Source organism: Aythya ferina (genome assembly GCF_964211825.1).
Source record: "Aythya ferina genome assembly, chromosome: 17".
NCBI classification, from domain to species: domain Eukaryota; kingdom Metazoa; phylum Chordata; class Aves; order Anseriformes; family Anatidae; genus Aythya; species Aythya ferina.
In genome coordinates, this window is record NC_140316.1 from 3,191,607 (window position 1) to 3,209,964 (window position 18,358).

The following is an 18,358-nucleotide window of genomic DNA, read 5'->3' on the forward strand; positions in this document are numbered from 1 at the left end:
TGGCTTGTCACATGGGGAGGTGCCTATAAAATATTTGGCTCCCTGCCTTGCCCTGTTCCTTAAACCAGCAGTGATGTGGCTCAGAGAAAGTCAGAGAGCAGCAGATTTCCAGAGATGGTGTTCCTACTTTCTCTAGATATTACTACTGCAAAAAAAAAAAAAAAAAAAAATAATTCAGGGTGGTTCGTGATTTCAGGAGCCAGATGGTGGCCCTTTCCCACGTATGGCTTCCCTACAGCTGGGTGCCACTATTAAGAAGAAATCATGGCAATTCTTGATTCATGCAAGCAGCCAAACATCAGCTTCTCCTGCAATCTGTCACACCTGACTGGAGATCACATCCCCATGTTTTCATGTGTCAGGATAGCAACTGCTTGTGTCCATCCTGCTAATAGGAGGGAGATACTAGAGCCGCTGTGGAAATGGACACTGCTGCAGTCTCCATGGGACACGGAGGGAAGATAACTGCCCTTATCCCAGGGGTATATGTTACCTAGTGCAGTAACTAGCTGCTATGTGGTGCTGTGATTTGTCAGTATATTTTGGTTTTGTTGCTGTGATCTTCACTTTTGAACTGTGAGCTCTTAAAGCCAAACCTCATGCTTGCTTTTGAAACCTCAGTCTTGTACAGAGCAAATGCTGAAGTTCCAGATTACACATCCAAATTCTGGAAGGCATTTTTAACCAGAAAGTTAGCTTCCATTTGGCAGAGCTGCTAATGCAACCACATATGTAGGAAGTTCATTGAGTTGATTTGGATTTTTCCTTGTTAGTTCAGACAGCTTTAAGAGAGGGCAGGAAGAACTACAAAGCAGCCAGACCTCTTATCAATGGCTCCTGCTATGCATTTAATTTCCCTTTAAAATACTTCATTTTTTGATTTTTGGGGTGAAGGGGGCGACCTTCAATCAGAATTAAATTTGGTGTACCTTCCTACTCTTCTGGATTGAACCAGAGGTTGTGATGGAGTAAAACACCCAAACAAAACACTTTGGAACAAAACCACTCCTTGGAGCCAGTCTGTGTGAACAGAAATCAGCCCTTCTGTTTCCCCTACACAGCCTAAAACATGGCTGCTCACCTTTGAGGCAGTGCCTCTTACAAAGAGAGAAATAAATCCCTACAATTAATAAGTTCCCTTGTGCTGATCGTGCTGCCCTGCTGCTGCCTTGGCTCATGTATGCAGTAGGAGACAGCCAAGGGGAGGAATGAAACTCAGCTATAAGAGGCGAGCATGTCTGTTCGTGTAGGGATTAGTCCTTTTTCTTCATTAGAAGCTCGCTGCACCCACTGCATTCACAATTTTCACTCATCTCTGCTTCTCAACTCCCAAATATCACCGAAGTTTAAATCCAAGCTCATTTTTTTCCACCATAGAAGTTGGATCCAAAGTGGCCTTTCGTTAATGCTTCCCAAAGTTTGTCCATTTGTGTCTTCAATGTGAGCCGCAATCTGTGCTATTTCCTGAGTAAACACGACCAAACTGCCTCCCTCAGCCCTGCCAGCGCAGGATGAAACACGAAACCGCTCGAGAGATCTCATTCCCAGACGGCAGCAGTGCCAGGGCTTGGTTTCATTCTCCTTGGGGCTAGGCATGCTGGCACCCACCTCCCCAGCATCCCCACGGAAAGCAGTGTGTTTTGGCCCGGGAGTGGGGTGGGGAAGAGAAGCTGATTAAACCCTCAGCAGCAGCCTCTGCCTCCCAAGCCGATGCTATTGTGGGCAGGTGAAATGCCATTTGGAGGCGGGGAGCCCATGTCAGTAGGACCAAGCCCAAAGGCCTCACAATTTTAATAGCACCGATCTAAATAACTAACATTCGTTGCCTGATTTGCATGGCAAAGTATGTTGTAGATCACGGGAGGAAGGAGGCAGCTTGGCTGCTTATGTTTAAAAAGATGGCCTTCGAAAATAATACTGCAGGTTTCGAAGCTTGATGGTTTAGAGGTGAGAGGTATGAGGAGACAAACAGGCTGTTAATCTGCACTGTCCTCAGCCTGTTCTGACATCTGAGGTCTAGTACTTGACCTGCCTGTTTCTTGGCTTTAAAATCATACAAAAGCTCAAGTCATTGCTGGGAAACACACTCATCTTGGATGAGCAGTTTGTGTCGTGGATAAATAAATTATGACGATAACACTGGAGGACTGCAGGACTCCTGCACTAATGTATTTTTCAGGAGACTGTTAGCTGTGGTATCCTGGGTTATTCCATTACGTGGTGTGCTTCTGAGGCACGCCTTCTTTTGACAAGATGTTGTTTTCTCTTGGCTCAAACGGAGTCTTGGTTTACCTGCATCCCTTCCAGAGCCCCAGTGCCCCCCTCTGTCAGCCTGGGAAGACCCACGCAAGTGTTACAGTGTCAGGGATGGAAAGCAGCTTCTCCAGCACAAACAAGCATGACGGATGCTTGGCGTGATCCTCTGTTCTAGGAATCACTGGGCTCAAATTCCTGCACCAGCGAGGCCTAGGACTTCACAGAATATTTATAAATACACACCTTGCCCAACATCTCTGGTTTCACTCCAAACCAAACGAGATTTTGGTAGGGTCAGCTTTTTTCCCCCCACACTCACACTTCTGACCCAGCTTCTTTTTCAGCCTGTCTGCGACATGGTGGAAATGGTGCAGGAGCAGTTGTTTCACCCCTGGTGGTCAGCCTTGGCTTCAGGGTGGTGAGCACTGCCCGAGTGAGCCACGTGCTGTGCTACTGAGCCGGCTGGGGCTCCGCGCAGTTGGCATTGCTGTGCTGAGCACACATGCCTTCACCTCGGCTGACCCTCGTGTGGGGAGAGGGGAAAGCTTGGCAAACCGTGGGGCCGTGCTGGGCACAGCCACGATAAACAGAGTTAATGCTGCAAGGAGTTGGAGCCACCTACGCTGAGTTTGGAGAGCTCTGCTCTGGCTGCAGGCAGGACGCTGCCGCTGCAGCCCCTACCAGTGCTGCTGGTTACAGAGGAAAGTCAGCAGAACTGAATCCACTTATGCAAGAGCTGAACTCTACTTTCTCTTCCTTAATCCGTTCATTTATTCCCTGCTTCTTGCAGTATATCAGGGTTATAACGAGCTGACCTGGCCTCTCCCCAGTCTGCTTGTGGGGTTGGAGAGAGCAATGATTTACTGCCTCTTCTGTGCTGCAGTGGCCATTGAAAAGAATTTTTTTTTTCCTAGCTAAACTGGAAAGTAAGGAAATAGCTGCACTAATTTTAGCTTGCTTGAGTGCCAGATGCTCAGATCTTACTGGCCTTTGATTAATAAATGATGTATATCAAGAAGCAAATAGACAAAGGTCACTTGCCAGTCTTATATAAGCAGCATTTAAAAAGAAATGCCTTAATAAAATGGCAGTAACTGGTGATACATTTCACCACGAATATCCTAATTGGGAGCTTCCCCTCAGTAACTGCTTCATTTTCATGACCTCCTTATTCCTCTTAGAGCAAGCAGAAGATATTTTATTCAGCATGTGCAAAATACTGCATATAGACCAGGCTGAGCTGAGAACCAGAGGGCTGGAATCGCAGTGGAAGGGAAGGATCTGCAGGTGCTCGTGGGAGAGGCCGCTAAAGCTCGATTCACTGTGGCCTTAGCAGTGACAATGGGGGGTAAAAGCCAGATGGATGCAGAGATGTTCCTGCCCAGCCTCTCTCCAGTGAGTTCCTATGATGTTCCTAGCCCAGCAGGCAGAAAGTGAGCTTGCACTTGCAGTTTGCCTTCGTGAATACGCAGAAGTAGCTTAAGTAGATGGAGGGTCTCTTACATGCTTTTGTTTTCAATCCTAGCATCCCCAGGGAGACATCAAGCCACCTGAGGCAGCTGCTGCTGGGCCTTCTGCAGCGCAATCATAAGGACCGCATGGACTTCGGTAAGAGACCTCCTTCCAGTTCTAGTTGTGCTGCTTGTCGGTGCCTTCCTTTGAGCTATTGCACTGCACAAACCTCTGTGCTTTTGGCCGGTGCTAGGAAAAGCATCCAGACTGGTAGTACCTGGCTGCTTACTTGCATTCCCTCTCCCACCTTCTGCTGTTGTAGTCTCTGAACTTCTGTAGTTAAGCATGCTATCAGGGGAAATGTGCTTCTTGTGCATCCCAGTTCTCACTGTCATAGTTTCTTCCCCACACTGTAAGCTGTATCCACTTAATGTATACGCTCTGACTCTCACTATAGACCTGTCTCTGTCTCCTGACATGACTGGCATGGAGACTTCCTTTTTGATTTTCTTTTTTTTAAGCGTCTTAATTCCTTCTAGGCTGAGCACAATTGTTAGGTGCTAGGCAGTTCTGGTTTTAGCAGCCTCTTCCAAATCCGTCAAAAGGTTCTGAAGAACCTCTACTGAAGCCATCATCTAAAGGAAAGTGGGTAGAGGTGGAACTCTTCCTAAAGCCCGCTGTAAAGGACCAGTTCACCTAAAAGCAACACTGGTCTTTTCTCCTGTTCCCCCCTCCATTTGGAGGAGAGAGAGAGTGTAGACCTTTCTCAGGTGAACACTGGGACAAGAACATTGTCTCTCACCGAGGAAGTTGGTCCTGATGGTGTGTTAGCCTCTGAATGTGGAGAACAGCAGTGAGGAGCTTTGCTTCTGATAGCTTGTGTTGCTGATGGAATGGGTAAGTTTGCTCCTCCAGCATCTGCGTTTGAATTAGGTTTGGCGCTGGGCAAAGCCTGTTTAAGTGGTTTTCTTGCTGCTGGGGCCTCAAAGCACACAGATCTGTGTTAAATATCCATTGGGCAGCATCACAACAGCAGCCAACAATTAGCTGCTTTTTGCACATCCATTGCATTTTTCCTTGAGAATAAAGTGTGCTTGTTTGTGCTTTCAGAATGTTACTTTTTAGTCAGACTTGGATAAAAGCATTTGCTATTTGTTTTCTGGGGGTTAGTTTTCTGTTATTCTTTGTTGCTTATCAGCCCAGGTGGATTGTTTCCTGCAGGGCATCACATGCTAGTTGATGAAGATAAATTGTTCTGCAGCCTCGGTTATTCTTTTGGATTAGAGTTATTGGGAAAGCCTTTCTGGGGACGCTGTCATCTGGGTACAGCAAGTACATGGATTAACCAAGGCTGATCATAATTATCCAGGGCTGAATGTGAAAGGCTACTGCTTACTGCAGTGCGGAAGTGAGAACACAAGCCTTTTCAAAAGGGAGTTGCTGAAGCTACAAACAGACCGAATATAAGTGTGTCTCAGCAGTCCCTGCAGACCTTCTCTCTGGGTTGTGCATCTCAGCTGCTTCTGTCATGCTGCTGTACATTTCAAAAGAAAAATACATTTGAGGTTTCTGTTTTCCTGCTGTCAGAAATGGAGTCTGGTAAGCCTTTTTAGCCACCCTATCAGCTGGTTTTGTACCTCTTGGGAGTAGACTGCATGAGTCATTGTCTAACACTTGGAGATTTGAGATGATTTGCTTTGATTTCACTCAAGACAACAGTTACAGCACATCTTGCTGGATTGAGATTGCTGCCTGTTAATCACATAAGGGATCCTTTTCTCTGCAGATTGGCATGTCCTTGTGAGATAGAATTGTTTCTCAGGGAGGGTTTGCAGGTGTATTCCTAGAGGAGCCTGTATTTGAGATGGACCTCGTGCCTTACAGAAGGCAGATCTCAATGGCTGTCTGGCATCGTTCTCATCCACCTCTCCTTCCTTTCTTCTGCTTACTTCTGTCAAAGTATGAGCTTCATCCCTGCTTGTGACAACTGTTTTCCTTTCCCTACTGTCTTCTGCTGCTAGGTCTTCAGCTCCTTGATGTTCCTGGGGGCTCAGACTCTGAAATACACCTGCTGAATGATCCTTTATTGCTTTCCGTAGTGTCAGCTCAGGAGGCTACCAGGTGATGCCTCCTTGCCAAAATAGTAGCAGTGTTTAAATGGGAGCACCTCTCTATGCCCAACTATCATCATTTTCAGCTGCTGCCTGTGGCCAGCAGTGCACAAACTGTGAGTGTCCTGAAGCTCAAGGTCCCATCTGAAGCAGATCCCCAAACCATTTCTCTTAGGTGGCTCCTGGTATACCGGTACCGTCTCCTGCTACTGGCAAACTAACCAGAGGCTACTCTGTCCACGTATGCTATTTATAAAAAATGTTTGGCTGATGGTCAGTGCCTTTGTTAGCTGTCCCTTGACCCTTCTGTGCTCTGACGATGAAGGTCCACGTGCACTGCTGGGTCAGGGCGGATCACTGAGGAGCTCGATGTGCTGTTCCTTCTTGGTCCCTGAGGCCCCTCCCATCCGTCTGGAGCTGTGTGTGGTGTCCTCCACAAAGCTCCCGCACAGCTTGGTTCACCCAAAAGCATTCATTATGCGAGGCTGAAGCTCCTTTTGCTTGCTGTGTGTCTCAGCTGCTCTTCTACCAGGAACTGATGGGCTTTGCAATTCCAGGATTATCTAGAGGAGTACAGGGAGGGTTTCAGGTTGAAGTTTCCTGTTGATGATCACAAGCAGGGTTGTTAAATTTTGCTTTGTAAGCACAGCTAACAAGCAATTTGGAGGGGGAAACATGGAAGAAGTAGTCATTTCCACCCCCTCAGATGTTACTACATAACCAGCTGAATCAGCGTAGCTGAGGGGATGGTACCTCTAGAGGAGTGGGCTCAGGAGGCAGCAGGGAAGTCCAGCAGCTGAGCAACTCCTCACGAATAGGGATGTTCTCCATCCACAGCAGATCTTATCTGTGAGATTCCAACATTCCCTGCCAGAGGAACCTGGCATTGCTTCTGCTGTGCTGAGTGCCAAACCAGTGTGTGCTGACTGCAGGACCCTGGCGTGGCCGTGGCAAGGAGCAGCTTGGGAAAGAGGGATTAAGTTGTTTTGTTTTGCTTTTTTAAAAAGACGTCAAAACCAGTTGCTACTTTCTGGAAAGCTCACTGTCTGGAGAGGAGCTGTTTACAGAATTCAGCAGTTTGTAAACGTTGGGTGTTGCAATAGGAAATCCATGCTGGGAAAACAAGTTGAGCTTCTCCCGCAGTTCGCCAAGTAGCCAGCGCTGAGCCATGACTAATGCTCCTGAAAGGCCGAGTCGCTTCAGGTTGCTGGTTGTGATAGAGGAGGGGAGGGCTCTGCTCGGACTCGGTGTAGAACTGCACTGGATTGGAGATGGCAGAGTCAGGAGAGGTGGTTAGGAGGATGGGGAAACGTGTAGAGGGTCACCAGCAAGCCAGGATGGAAACATTTGACCTGGACGAGTAGAATATCCTCCTCTAACAAGCAAATCTGTGGCAGTTGTGCTGCTGTAAAAGGGAGTTTTGGGCTTTTAATTCTGTGGTGGCCTTTTAGAAAACGCATTTCTGCCTTAAGTGCAGGATGGGTTTGGCTCTATGTATCATGGAAGATCACTCCGTAGAAGTGTTTCTCTTCTATGGGATTAGTGGCAGCACCTGGTTCCTACCATTAGGGTACCTTGTTGTTCTGATCAGTCATGAAATAGGGCTTTTAATGCTTTTCATTTTAGAATTCCCCTTCTTGCTGATACAAGCTTATGACATGACCACGCCAGCTCCGTCAGGAGCTAGCTCAGTCAGTTTCTGGCCCTTGGTAACTGATTCCCCTTCCAACATCTGCAGCAGCTGTTGGAAGACGGGAATATTTGCAAGTAATTTGTTTTATGCTCCTGGCAACCCAAAGTTGTAGCTTGCAGCAAAACCTTACCAAGTTGTTTAATACCCTATGGGGAAGGAAAATCCATTTGTACTGCTGGTTGATCATGTCTTTTGGCCATGCTTTTGGCAAAAGTTTTTTTCCTACCTTTTTTTTTCATTCATGTAGCTGGCCAATCTGATCTCCCTTTCCGCCCCCAACTGATGTTGCAGAGATGCCTGTAGCATAGGAGCTACTGTTTTTTTTTTGTTTGTTTTCCCCTATAGTTATTTGGATCCTGGGATCACTATCTAATTTATGTTTTTGAGCAAGTCCTACATCCGGTTGCATCTGCGTTCTTGACCAGTGTTATCTGCATCAACAGTCAGATTCCATGGTTAAGTGACTGGACTGTGTGGAAAAATCACTGTAAAAATACTGTAACTTGTTATGCTTAACTGCTTTGTAAACTCCTAACAGTCATTTCCTTTCACTGACTCATTGTTCTTGATCTTTTTTCAGATGAGTTTTTCCATCACCCATTCTTGGATGCAAGTGCCTCAATGAAGAAATGTAAGTGTCGCATTTCTATTACAACAGTTTTTGAACCATGACGCGTCTTCCTGTGCTGCTAGTTCAAAAGGAAACAAAAAGATTGCTTTGCTTTCTTGGTTATTTGGGTGTGGATTCAGGATTCATTACCGTGTCATGTCCAGATTTTGCTATCAAAATGTATTTAATGTTGCCGACATCTTCAAAGGGAGGATTTGGGGGCTATTTAGAAACCTAAATGAGAGGTAAATGTAGCTTTGAAATGCGTTCAGCTGTTCTCTATGAAGTGCTTGGCCAGTGGGGATGCTTGTAGGTAAACAGGATTATGCAGCAAGATCATGTGTTTTCACCCACATCAGCAGGACAATTCAGGATAGTGAACAGGCAGAAAGAAGATGACATTCTTGTCACTGCTTGCCAGGTGTGGTTGTACCAAATGGGAAGAACATTTGGTAACTGAAACCCGCCGTGTTTACCTCCAAAGTCTTGCAAAATCTTGTTTTAGAAAGATTACTTACTGGTGCTCTGTGAGAACTGTCCAAAACAAAGCCGGATTTCTATTGAGAATTCTTTCCTCTTTTGAATCAAAACTTTGCAAATTTCCAGCCACACGTACTGTGATTCAGTTTTGTTTGTGGGAAAACAATTCTGAACTGCTGCCAGTGCATGGGATATGATACTGCTGGCCAAAGGACTTGTTTTAGTGGAATTGTATATGGTCATCTATTTTCTTCTGGAAAGATCCTCTTGGGCCTTTAATCTCTTAAGTGATAGTCACTGCTGGAAACCTTGGCTCTGATTTGGGGTGCCCAGCGCAAGGGCTGGAGGTTTCAGAGGAAACGTGCCCGGTGCTTTCTGAACACGGAGCCACTCTTGGGCATGTGGCACAGTGGATGCCCCTGGAGGGAAGAGCAGGACTTCTCAATTGTTTCTGATACAGATTTCTAACCGTGTATGTAGGTGACCGTCCTGCGGGCAAGAAAAGATGGTTCTGGTTTAGGGGAGCTGGCAAAGCAGCAAGATGTGGCGTGAGTCCTGTGAAGCGGGACTCCTCTGCAGGCAGGAAAGGACTCCGCCTGTTCAGGACTGCTCCGAAGCCAGCTCAGCACTCAGCACCTGCTGTACCGCTGCTGTGTGAGAAAAGGCCTTCCGAGTCTGATCCCCCTGCGGGCAGGGAAGGGCTCCCACGGCTCTGCCCTGCATGCCAACCAGCTCCTCTCTTACCTCCAGCTGCTCGATTGCTTCATTGGCCAGAGGAACAGGAAACCCCCTGCAAACATGAAAGGATTCTGCTGGCTTGGCCTCAGTTTCCGACTTCTGCACGCTTGCTGTGCAGAAACCAGAGGCACTGTTATGAGCCACGGTTTCTAGCTCAGCCTTTGCCCCCATCTGCACCAAAGGTAGTGGTGTGTGGTCAAGGCCCGGTTAAGAGGGCCCCTGTACGGGCAGGTAGGGGCTGTCCCAACTCCAGACCTCTCTGCTGCCCTGCTGGCCCCTGCCTCCAGGTCTGTGTTCCCAGCTTGGAGTCCTCTCCAAGCAGGAGAGACTACTACTGGTTTTAAAAAGAAGAGGGGAGCAATACCTCTGTGTTGCTGGAAGTCTCCAAGATGTTGTGCACTGGTAGAAGCCTGCTACTGGAGGAGATCGTTCTGGAAGTCTGCTGCGGAGGCACCAGCGGCTGGCTGGCTGGCTGGCTGGCTGGCTGGATGGAGGCCTCTGGGAAGTGCAGGGAAGAGCCTGGATGAGAGGCTGTGTGTGGAAGTAGTGGTCCTGTTGACTTCTGAACACACGAGAGAAGAACCCGTGTGTCAGCAAACATCTGGGTTGTGGTGGTCTCAAGAAAAACTCAGCTGTACATGGCGCTGCTTAACACGGGAGGGGGATTAATATTTGCACAGGTCTAGGTGACCAAACACAGTCAGAGGTGCTCAGGGCTAGCCCCCTGGCTTTGTGTGCAGAACTAAAACAAGTCCAGAAGTTTGTGCTGCTTCACATAAATGTGTGGCACAGCATCACAGGTGTGGGAAGCATTGAAGAAGACGAGATGGCTGCATTTGAATCCTGAGGGTCATGCTGAGATTGGATTGCACAGTGGAGAACTGGGAGGAGGAACAGCCCGCTCTGGTGTTCTCATTCTCCCTGAGAACTGATAATCGTGCTACCGCTGACTTCAGTGAAATCACAAGTAGGTCATGCAGATTGGAGCGTGCAAGTTTCCCATACAATCTGCATAATCTGCACAAGCATCTGTGTTTGGAACAGTACCTGTTGCATGATGAACGCACCAAGACTTCAGCTATGCTCAGGGACCCAGTGTGCAGCCTAAAGGAGCTTACGGCCCAGGGACGCCTGTGCTGCAGATGCAGATAACTGCATGCCTTTAGGTCCCAAACCAGTTCTAACGTGAGCTGCTCACTTTCTATCTGAGGACTCCTGGAGTCTGAACTGAGCGCGGTGGCCTCTGGCCCTGCAGGCAGATCCGCCCTTGGGCAGAGGGGCGAACAGGAGAGTTGCCACCAGTGCACAGAGCTGAGGACATCACCCGGGCTTCCGAATCCTGCCAAGGCTTGGTCTAGACCTGGTCAAAACACAGCGATGAAAAATGAAGAGCTCTCAGCTATTTGTTCTGTTGGGATACGTGTTAGTCTACCACCTCATGAAATCGTACAGATTTCTTCTAGTGCAAGAAAATTTTGGATTTCATAATGCTATGTAAGAGTTCCATGATATTCCTGAGTGGATAATTTTGAAGTTGCCAAGGCTACCTCATTTCAATAAATTTTCATATTTCTCAAGATGCTTCATCAAAATCAACATTTCTGTCAAAAATCTTCAAATATGACTTCTCTGACAAATTCGTCCTCTCCTGAGATTTCGAGGGATGGTCGTTCTTTCACTCCTTTAGTGAAAGAAGGACCTAAATCTTCTGATAGCCAGCGCTGACCACAAAGCTCTGATTGCCACAGGCTTTAGCCTGGAGAGTGGGTTCAAGGCCTTGGGTGTTAAGTAAACCATGCACTTTAGTTTCTGTTTCTTTATTTATATTTTATTATGGGTTTTGTACATGTGACTAATGTGCTATAGATGTGTAAAATTTTGTTAATAAAGTCTTTAAAATACCCTGTCTAGCCAGGATGTCGTCTGTCTCTAGCCAGGACTCTGATCGCCACGTGGGATGGGGCAGTGCGTTACAGTAATAACACAGGAGGAGGCATAATTAGATGCTTGTGCAAGTCTTCTCTCCGTAAACACATTGTAATTGGTACCCGTGCAGAGTATTTTGGAGTTCTTTTGCTCCTGTCTTTAATGAATGCAAAGCTGGTACCTCCTTTGCTCTGACTTAAGAGAGTTTAAACATGAGCAGTTGTGGTTCGGCAGTGCACGAGGTGATGCTGCTGGGATGGTTCAGGTGTCTGGGAGATGTCTGTCGTGGTTTTTTTTCCATCTTTATAAACGTAGTGCACATAAAATACCCAGGTAGAAACTAGCAAAAATCATCATGACTTGTGCAGATGAAAGATTTTAATGGTAAGACTTTTTTTTTTTTCTTTTAACTCTAAAACCAAATTTATTCTTCAGGCAAGTCCCTTGTTTTTGCACTCAAAATACTGCCTTGCCAGAGACTGCAGTCAAATAACTTCTTGATGACTGGTTTTGATTACACCCAGATAATAACAAAAATGCATCTCTCCAATGCGTGTAAAACTCAGATACCAAATAAAGCTTCCACAAAGCCTGAGGCTCAGTTATTTTTAGGACAGCCCAGCCCCTTGTAGGATGATTTGTCAGCAGTGATTTTTGCAGGTGTAGGATCCAGGATCAAGATCCACACAGCTGGAGCACAGGCTTCCCTCTGCAGCTCGTAGCTCTCCCATTTGAAACCAGTTGACTTTGGTTATGCAACATCCACTCTGTTTTGTTGCTGGAACAAGTTGGAGAGGACAATTACGAGAAGAGACTTATTTACATTACAATTACAATCCAGCAATTTTTGGATTTGGGTGGGGGCCTACAATTCACATTAATATTCCCCACGTTCAGACTTGAGCTGAAAGCACGATGAGCCAAGTGTTTGCACCCTTTTTAATTTTGAACTGGGAGTGCCTGGGCGTGTGGAGGAGATGGGAGCGAGTGTCGAGCTTCCAACCCTTCCTGGGTGCCTGGCAGGGAGAAATGCACTGCCAGGCCTATGGCAGCCAGGGCTGTACTTGCATGGGCTGACAGTTCATTTTTAGCATCGGGAGCTTTTGTGTTGGGCCTTACAGCATTACAGAGTGGATTTGGGGAGTTTGGGTTTTAAGGAAGAACATGATTAAAGATGCTGTATCTAAAGGTTGTGCTTCATGCAGATAGAATTTTAATCTGGGTTTCAGCTGGTAGCAGAGAAGCCTGTCTGCTTCTCTTCCTTTAGAGATTAGTGGAAAGCTGGCCAAAGCAAATAGACAGAAATAGAAAAGTCTCAATTGCAGCCAGGTTTAAATCAATAATAAACACGAAACCAAAATAGTGTGGAAGGGACCTTGAGAGAGCCCTGAAATGACTCTAATGAAAATACTAATTCCAGGAAAAATGAACTGTGGCACAAGTTTTGCAGCATGTCCATGTGGATATAATTCAAAAATCACTTACCTTTTCCTAAAAGAGCCTTTATTTAATGGGGAGGGCTGTCTGCACAAGGGTCAATTGATCTGTAGGAGCTGGCAAGATAACGGGGGAAACGTCCCCCCTGGTTTCTGGGAGTTGTATAGGGAAGGCAGTAGGGGTTTCTCTGCAGGAGTCTCTCTGGGACCAGAAGCAGCGTGTTAGAGGCAGGACGGGGCTCTCCGTCTTGCAGGCGAGGTCTCAGCCCTCTGTGTGTGTTCCCTGAGCGTGGGGAGCATGCACCAGCTGTGTGGGAAGCCCACTGAGCTGGAAGAGGATGCTGGCTGTGGGCGATGTGGCTCTCCATGCCAAGTCCTTGACCGACCTCCCACAACGTCCTTCTGTAGGGTGCCACGGTGCTCATTCCTGTGCTGGGCCCGGTGTGCTGTAACTGCAGGGCCCACTTTGGGGACACACCCAGTACAGCATAGATGCAGGGCGTAAAAATAAAGTAGCCTCTAACAAAGCTTTGCAAAGATTTTTTTTTTCGTTATAGACCTAAGCTCTAAAGCTGCAGTGGAGTGAGCACTGCCCGGCTGTTCTGCCACAAGCTGGGAAGGCACCGCGTGTGTGCTTGCTCGCGTGGCACTGCAGCCACCCCAGCAGTCCCCATGGGACTTCTGCAGGAGGGCCCGTGCTCTGCTGAATCGCCCCCTTTGTAGGATAGCCTAACCTCTGCTGTCACCCCAGTTACACCGTTCCAGTTTTCAGTCTGTGCTGCTTTGGCTTGGTCTTTCTGTTGCTGGGTCTGGTTGCGTCCCTGGCAGAGTGAGGAGTTCAGCAGCCGGGTGATTGCTCTGCTTGTGCTGGGACACGCTCAGCTACTCATCCTTTAACTCCTTTGATAGGCTAAATGTTTTAAAGCCTTTTATTAAAAGGCATATTTTCCCATTCTTTTATCATTAAAACACTGTTTCAACTATTAATTGCAGAGAGATGTACTTTTATTTTTCTAGCCAGTTGAGTGGAGTAAGTGTGCTGTAGCAGCCAGTGCAGTTAATGACAGGAGTAGGTTTACTTCAAACAGAAGTGTTCTTTGAGGCGTTATTACTCCTCCTTGCATGAAGCAGGGAGTCATTAACACAGGTCCTGTAAAGGTAGAAATTGATACAAGATGCTGATTTTCTGCCAGCACAATGGAAGAGGAGCAAAGCAAAATGTTCTTCTCATTTAATCATCACCTCTGATCTCTGTCTAAAGTCATTCAAATACCAAAGTGGTTGCAAAGTGAAATCTGATTTTAAGTAGCCTAGCAAGAATGTTGGGACTCTCTTGCATCTTTGTACCACGTAGTCTGGTGCTGGGGCACTGGCAAGTTTGAAGCACTCAAAGTTTCAAAGCCCACTGAGGAGTCACTGTTACCTTTGACTCGTCTCCCTTCTGAGCTGAGCTCTCCCAAGCAATTTATTGAACCTCACTTGCACGAGTCGTTGGAGTTGAATGTTCTTTGCTCTTGTGATGCCTTCATCATCTTTTCTGCCTGAAGGTCGATGCTAACTTGTCCTTTCAGCGTGAGCTGTGTGCCTCTCTCAGGATAACAGGAAAAACAGTTCGGTAATGAACTAAATAAAGCGAATGGTTCTGATACTGAACCATGAAACGCCAAGAGAAGGGCTGCAGGAACAGCCAGCGCTCTGGAACAACTTCTGCACGAAGAGATTAAATAAGCAAAAGCTCTTCAACTTGCAGAAGGTGTCACCGAGGAAGAATGAGCTGAGGAATAAGAAGCAATGGACTGTTTCCTTGTGGAATGATTACATCTGTGGGGTTTTATAGTACGTGGCCTGGGATGCCTGAATGCCTTCTGGGGGGGCAGCAAGCACAAAGCAAAAATGAGAAGTTACCTTTTCATAGCAAAGAGATTTGTGTCCACAGGATGTCTCGGATATTGAGTGTGTTCTGGGAGTCCTGAGGCGAACTGAGGAGCACAACTCTGCGAGGCCTTTACGAAGGGCTGCTGCAAAGGAAGGCCCGGAGCTCCCAGCCTGCAAATGCCGAATGCTCTCTGGGCCAGGACCCTTTTGTTTGCCCTCCCTTCTCACCCAGTGCGGTCGCTCTGTCAGAGTGTGCGTTTCTCCTCCCCACAGAGACTTGATAAATGTGCAGTGATTGTATCTTGACCGAGTTCATAATGTTTTCGTGTGGAGTAATGCCTCTTGATTGAAGAGGTTAATGGGCCTGTGTTGGCTTGAGCAGATGTGGTTTACATAGTAGAGCTCCCAGCGTTCGGGGTAGGTGCTCTGAGCCACAAGGGCTGATAAAGAAGAAACTGTGAGGGTGTGGCAGCAGTCTAGCTCCTGACTTGTGTCACTGGCCTGAGTAACTCAGTCCGTTTTTCTGCATAACTTTCCCTTCATTTACAAAGGTGCTTTGGAGGCTCTCCAGGGCAGAAACCACCCTGGTGCCTGTATAGGTCAGCCGTAGGGTAGACCCCCGATCTCGGTTGGATATTCTGCATCCACCCTAAGAGCTGTAACTGAAATAGCGTGGGGAGGAGGGGCTGGATGAAAATCTTGCAGCTGAACAGCATGCTAATTTTTCTGCTGTTCTCCTTTACTTGGCAGCATCTGATACGTGAAGTAAACCTGATGTGAAACAATGAAAAAGACCTTCTTTTATTGACTCATCTCAGGTTGACAACTAATTTATGTTATATTTTTTTCTCCCTCTCCTTGTTTTTAGCTGCTTCTGTGCCAATGCCTTCTTATCCCAGTTCAGGCTCCGGTAGTTCCTCCAGCAGCTCTTCTACTTCCCACCTGGCATCACCTCCTGTAAGTACAGCTCCAAGGATGCACTGCTTATGTTAGTGGTCTCTCTGCTTGCTTCTCTGAAGTACAGCCTTGCTTTTGCTGTCATCTGCTGCAAGTTACTGAACACTGTAGTTCTGCCTGTGCTTGGTGCAGTGTCCTTCCCAGTCTGCTCAGAGTTTGGGTTCTGAAGGTTGTCTTTCTCTCTACAAGAAATACTTCAATTTGTCGTTGTCTATTACGTGAAAAACCTTTGTGAAAGGAGTTGGTGTTAATGCTAGCTTGTGTTGGGAGAGGCAGAAAGCTCCTTGGAACCAAAAATAATAATAATAAAACAACAACCCAAAAACTGGCCACTAATTCAGGGCATAGTAATGCTTATTTGGCTAGAGGTTCTCTGTTCTCAAGCAAAGTCTCTGCAGCTTGACAGCAGATCCACCCTTTCTTTGAAAGGTGAGCCTCCTCCTTTCTGACCAGCAATCCCAGGCACCACAGAGAGACATTCAGCAGAGCTGTGTGCCCAGACCAGGCCTGCCACAGTCTGGTGGTCTTGTCAGAGCTGATCTGAACTGATGGTTTTTCTCTCTGGTTACCTGAAATGATGAAAACTTTCCTGGAGGGCAGAATATCAACTGACCAGTGAAGTGACATTCCTCTAGCTCACTGAACTGAAAGCTTGTTTTCGGAGGCTCTTGGTGAAAGCTGCCTTTTGACTTTGAACTGAGGAATGCTGGTGGTGTGATGGGAAAGGGAGAAAGACTGAATTTTCTTTTCTTGTGCCTGGCATTGCTGCTTTTTTGCTTTGTTCTCTGAGGTTTCCCTGGGCCAAGGTTTCTCAGCCTCTTCCAGGAAGTGCCATGACTGAACCTTTCTCCCCATGTTTTCACATGGAAGATATTGCATCTGCTGTGAGGAGCTGGTGTGGGAAAGCTTGAGGGGCACTATCTACAGTTGATCTGGGTGCTCATGGTACGGACTGGACAGAGAGGAGAGGTCGATTCTGCTCTGAATGGCACATAATTGGATTCCTGACTGTATTTTTTCCCCCTGCAACCATAGGTAGAAGGGTGGTTGGCTGGGGTGCTTCTTGGCCATAAGACTCCAGGAATGGGTAGCTGCTATGAAAAATAGACTCTCTCCACTTGAGCTCAAGGAAGCTTGAGGGTGGTGCAGACTTTGGGGTCTCCATGTGAGAAGGGTACTGCACCAGTCCTGGTCTGCGTTTGGAAGTTTTGCGGACAGAGTTATACTGGCTCAGCACGTGAAAAACGCCACATCTGCAGGCAGAGCCAGCATTGCTATGTGGAAAAGAGACAGCTTTGACAGCTGGGAAAGTCCTTCTGCTTGCATGCATTGCACGTGCAGGGAGTCAGTCCCTGTAGATACAGGACAAGGCTTTATTAGGGCCCAAGTGCAAGCTGATTCTGATCTTTTTCAGCCCAAAAGTGCATTAGAATGAAGATTGTCTTATGAGCTGCACAGTGGGCAATTGAGATGTCTTACAACTTTCTAAAACCATCTAGCCTCCATCTATCTGTAAAAGGATTGTGGGACTATCCGTCATTTGGCTGAAAGAGAAAAAATGGAGCTCTTTTGGGGCCTGTCATGCCTCTGACAGCTGTGAGGTGTTTATCTCTTGGATGCTTTGTCTTCTTTAGACCTCTCTAACTCCTCATCAGCATTACAGCAAAACAGATTTGTCGGAAAAATGCTGAGACACTTCCATACCTGTTCCTGAGTGCTTACTGCAAGGATGTGAGTAGAGACTGAAGGTGTAATGTTCAAAAACAAAAAACACAGAACAACCAAAAACTTGCTGAAGGCTCTTCCCTTTTTCTTGGCCTTACAAACTGAGCTGGTAGCAAATGCATGCTTGATACAGAAAGCCTCAGGAGTGGCAGAGTGTTGTGATACCTTAAGTGATTTTTTTCTTATCCAAGGAACATCAGACATGCTAATACTATGTTTTTTGTAACAAAAGGTGCACGGTTCTGACATAGGCATAAAAGACTGTTCCTTCTCAGTAAACTGAACAGCTGCCCCTGGCAAACTATCAGCCCTGCTTTATGAGCAAAATGTTGTCTGTAGCCTTGTACGGCTCGATTTAAAGGATCCAGCAGAATGAAGAAGTAGCTGTACTGAAGCCAGTATTTGTTTTCTTCTTGAATTAGCAGTCCCTTGGAGAGATGCAGCAGCAGCTGCAAGAGAAGACGCTGGCATCTCCTACCCAGGATTCCCCCGGTTTTCTGCATGGATCGAAGGACTCTGCTGGAAGCAGCAGTAAGAATTCATCCTGTGACACAGATGACTTCGTTATGGTCCCAGCACAGTTCTCAAGTAAGTTGGTTTCTGGAAATGCAGACGTTCTGAGGAGAAGGGGGGATGTGGATGTTAAGGGTAGTTAATACACAGCTGAAACAGTGATTAAACCTGTCTGCTTTGGCTGAGTAACAGGAGAGTTGTAGTTCTCACACTGTAAGAGATTTCTGTCTCCCTGGTTAGCTTCATAGGATATTTTGTAATTATCTTCAAAGATAGGATTTGAGAGTAAAGGTTATTTGGGGAATTCAGTAAGAGACTGAAACTGGAAATCCAACTGGGAAAGAAGATAAGTAGGCTCAAGTACATGTATCTTTGAATTTCACATTAGTACCTCTGCGTATTTATACTTTGATAAGAATTGCATGAAATAGATGTGTTTACAGGGTCCAGGGCTGCAGTTCAGGCACACACCTAAGTATGTTCATGCATTAGTACTTAGCCAGCAGAAGGATATTGTTCAATCTCAGCCATGTGTGTGATGATTTGCTGAGTTAGGACTAGTGATAAATGCTTTTATTCCTCCTTC

General features: G+C 46.7%; 1 protein-coding gene across 1 annotated transcript in view; it reads left to right on the plus strand.

Moving 5' to 3' along the window:
- Positions 1–18,358, plus strand: part of ULK1 (unc-51 like autophagy activating kinase 1) — an 80,500-nt gene that overhangs the window by 34,036 nt on the left and 28,106 nt on the right. Inside the window, exons 10-13 of the mRNA XM_084491671.1 lie at positions 3,782–3,864; positions 8,093–8,143; positions 15,446–15,534; positions 17,682–17,847. Of these exons, the coding sequence (XP_084347797.1) occupies positions 3,782–3,864; positions 8,093–8,143; positions 15,446–15,534; positions 17,682–17,847 (389 nt within the window). The remainder of the gene's footprint in view (positions 1–3,781; positions 3,865–8,092; positions 8,144–15,445; positions 15,535–17,681; positions 17,848–18,358) is intronic.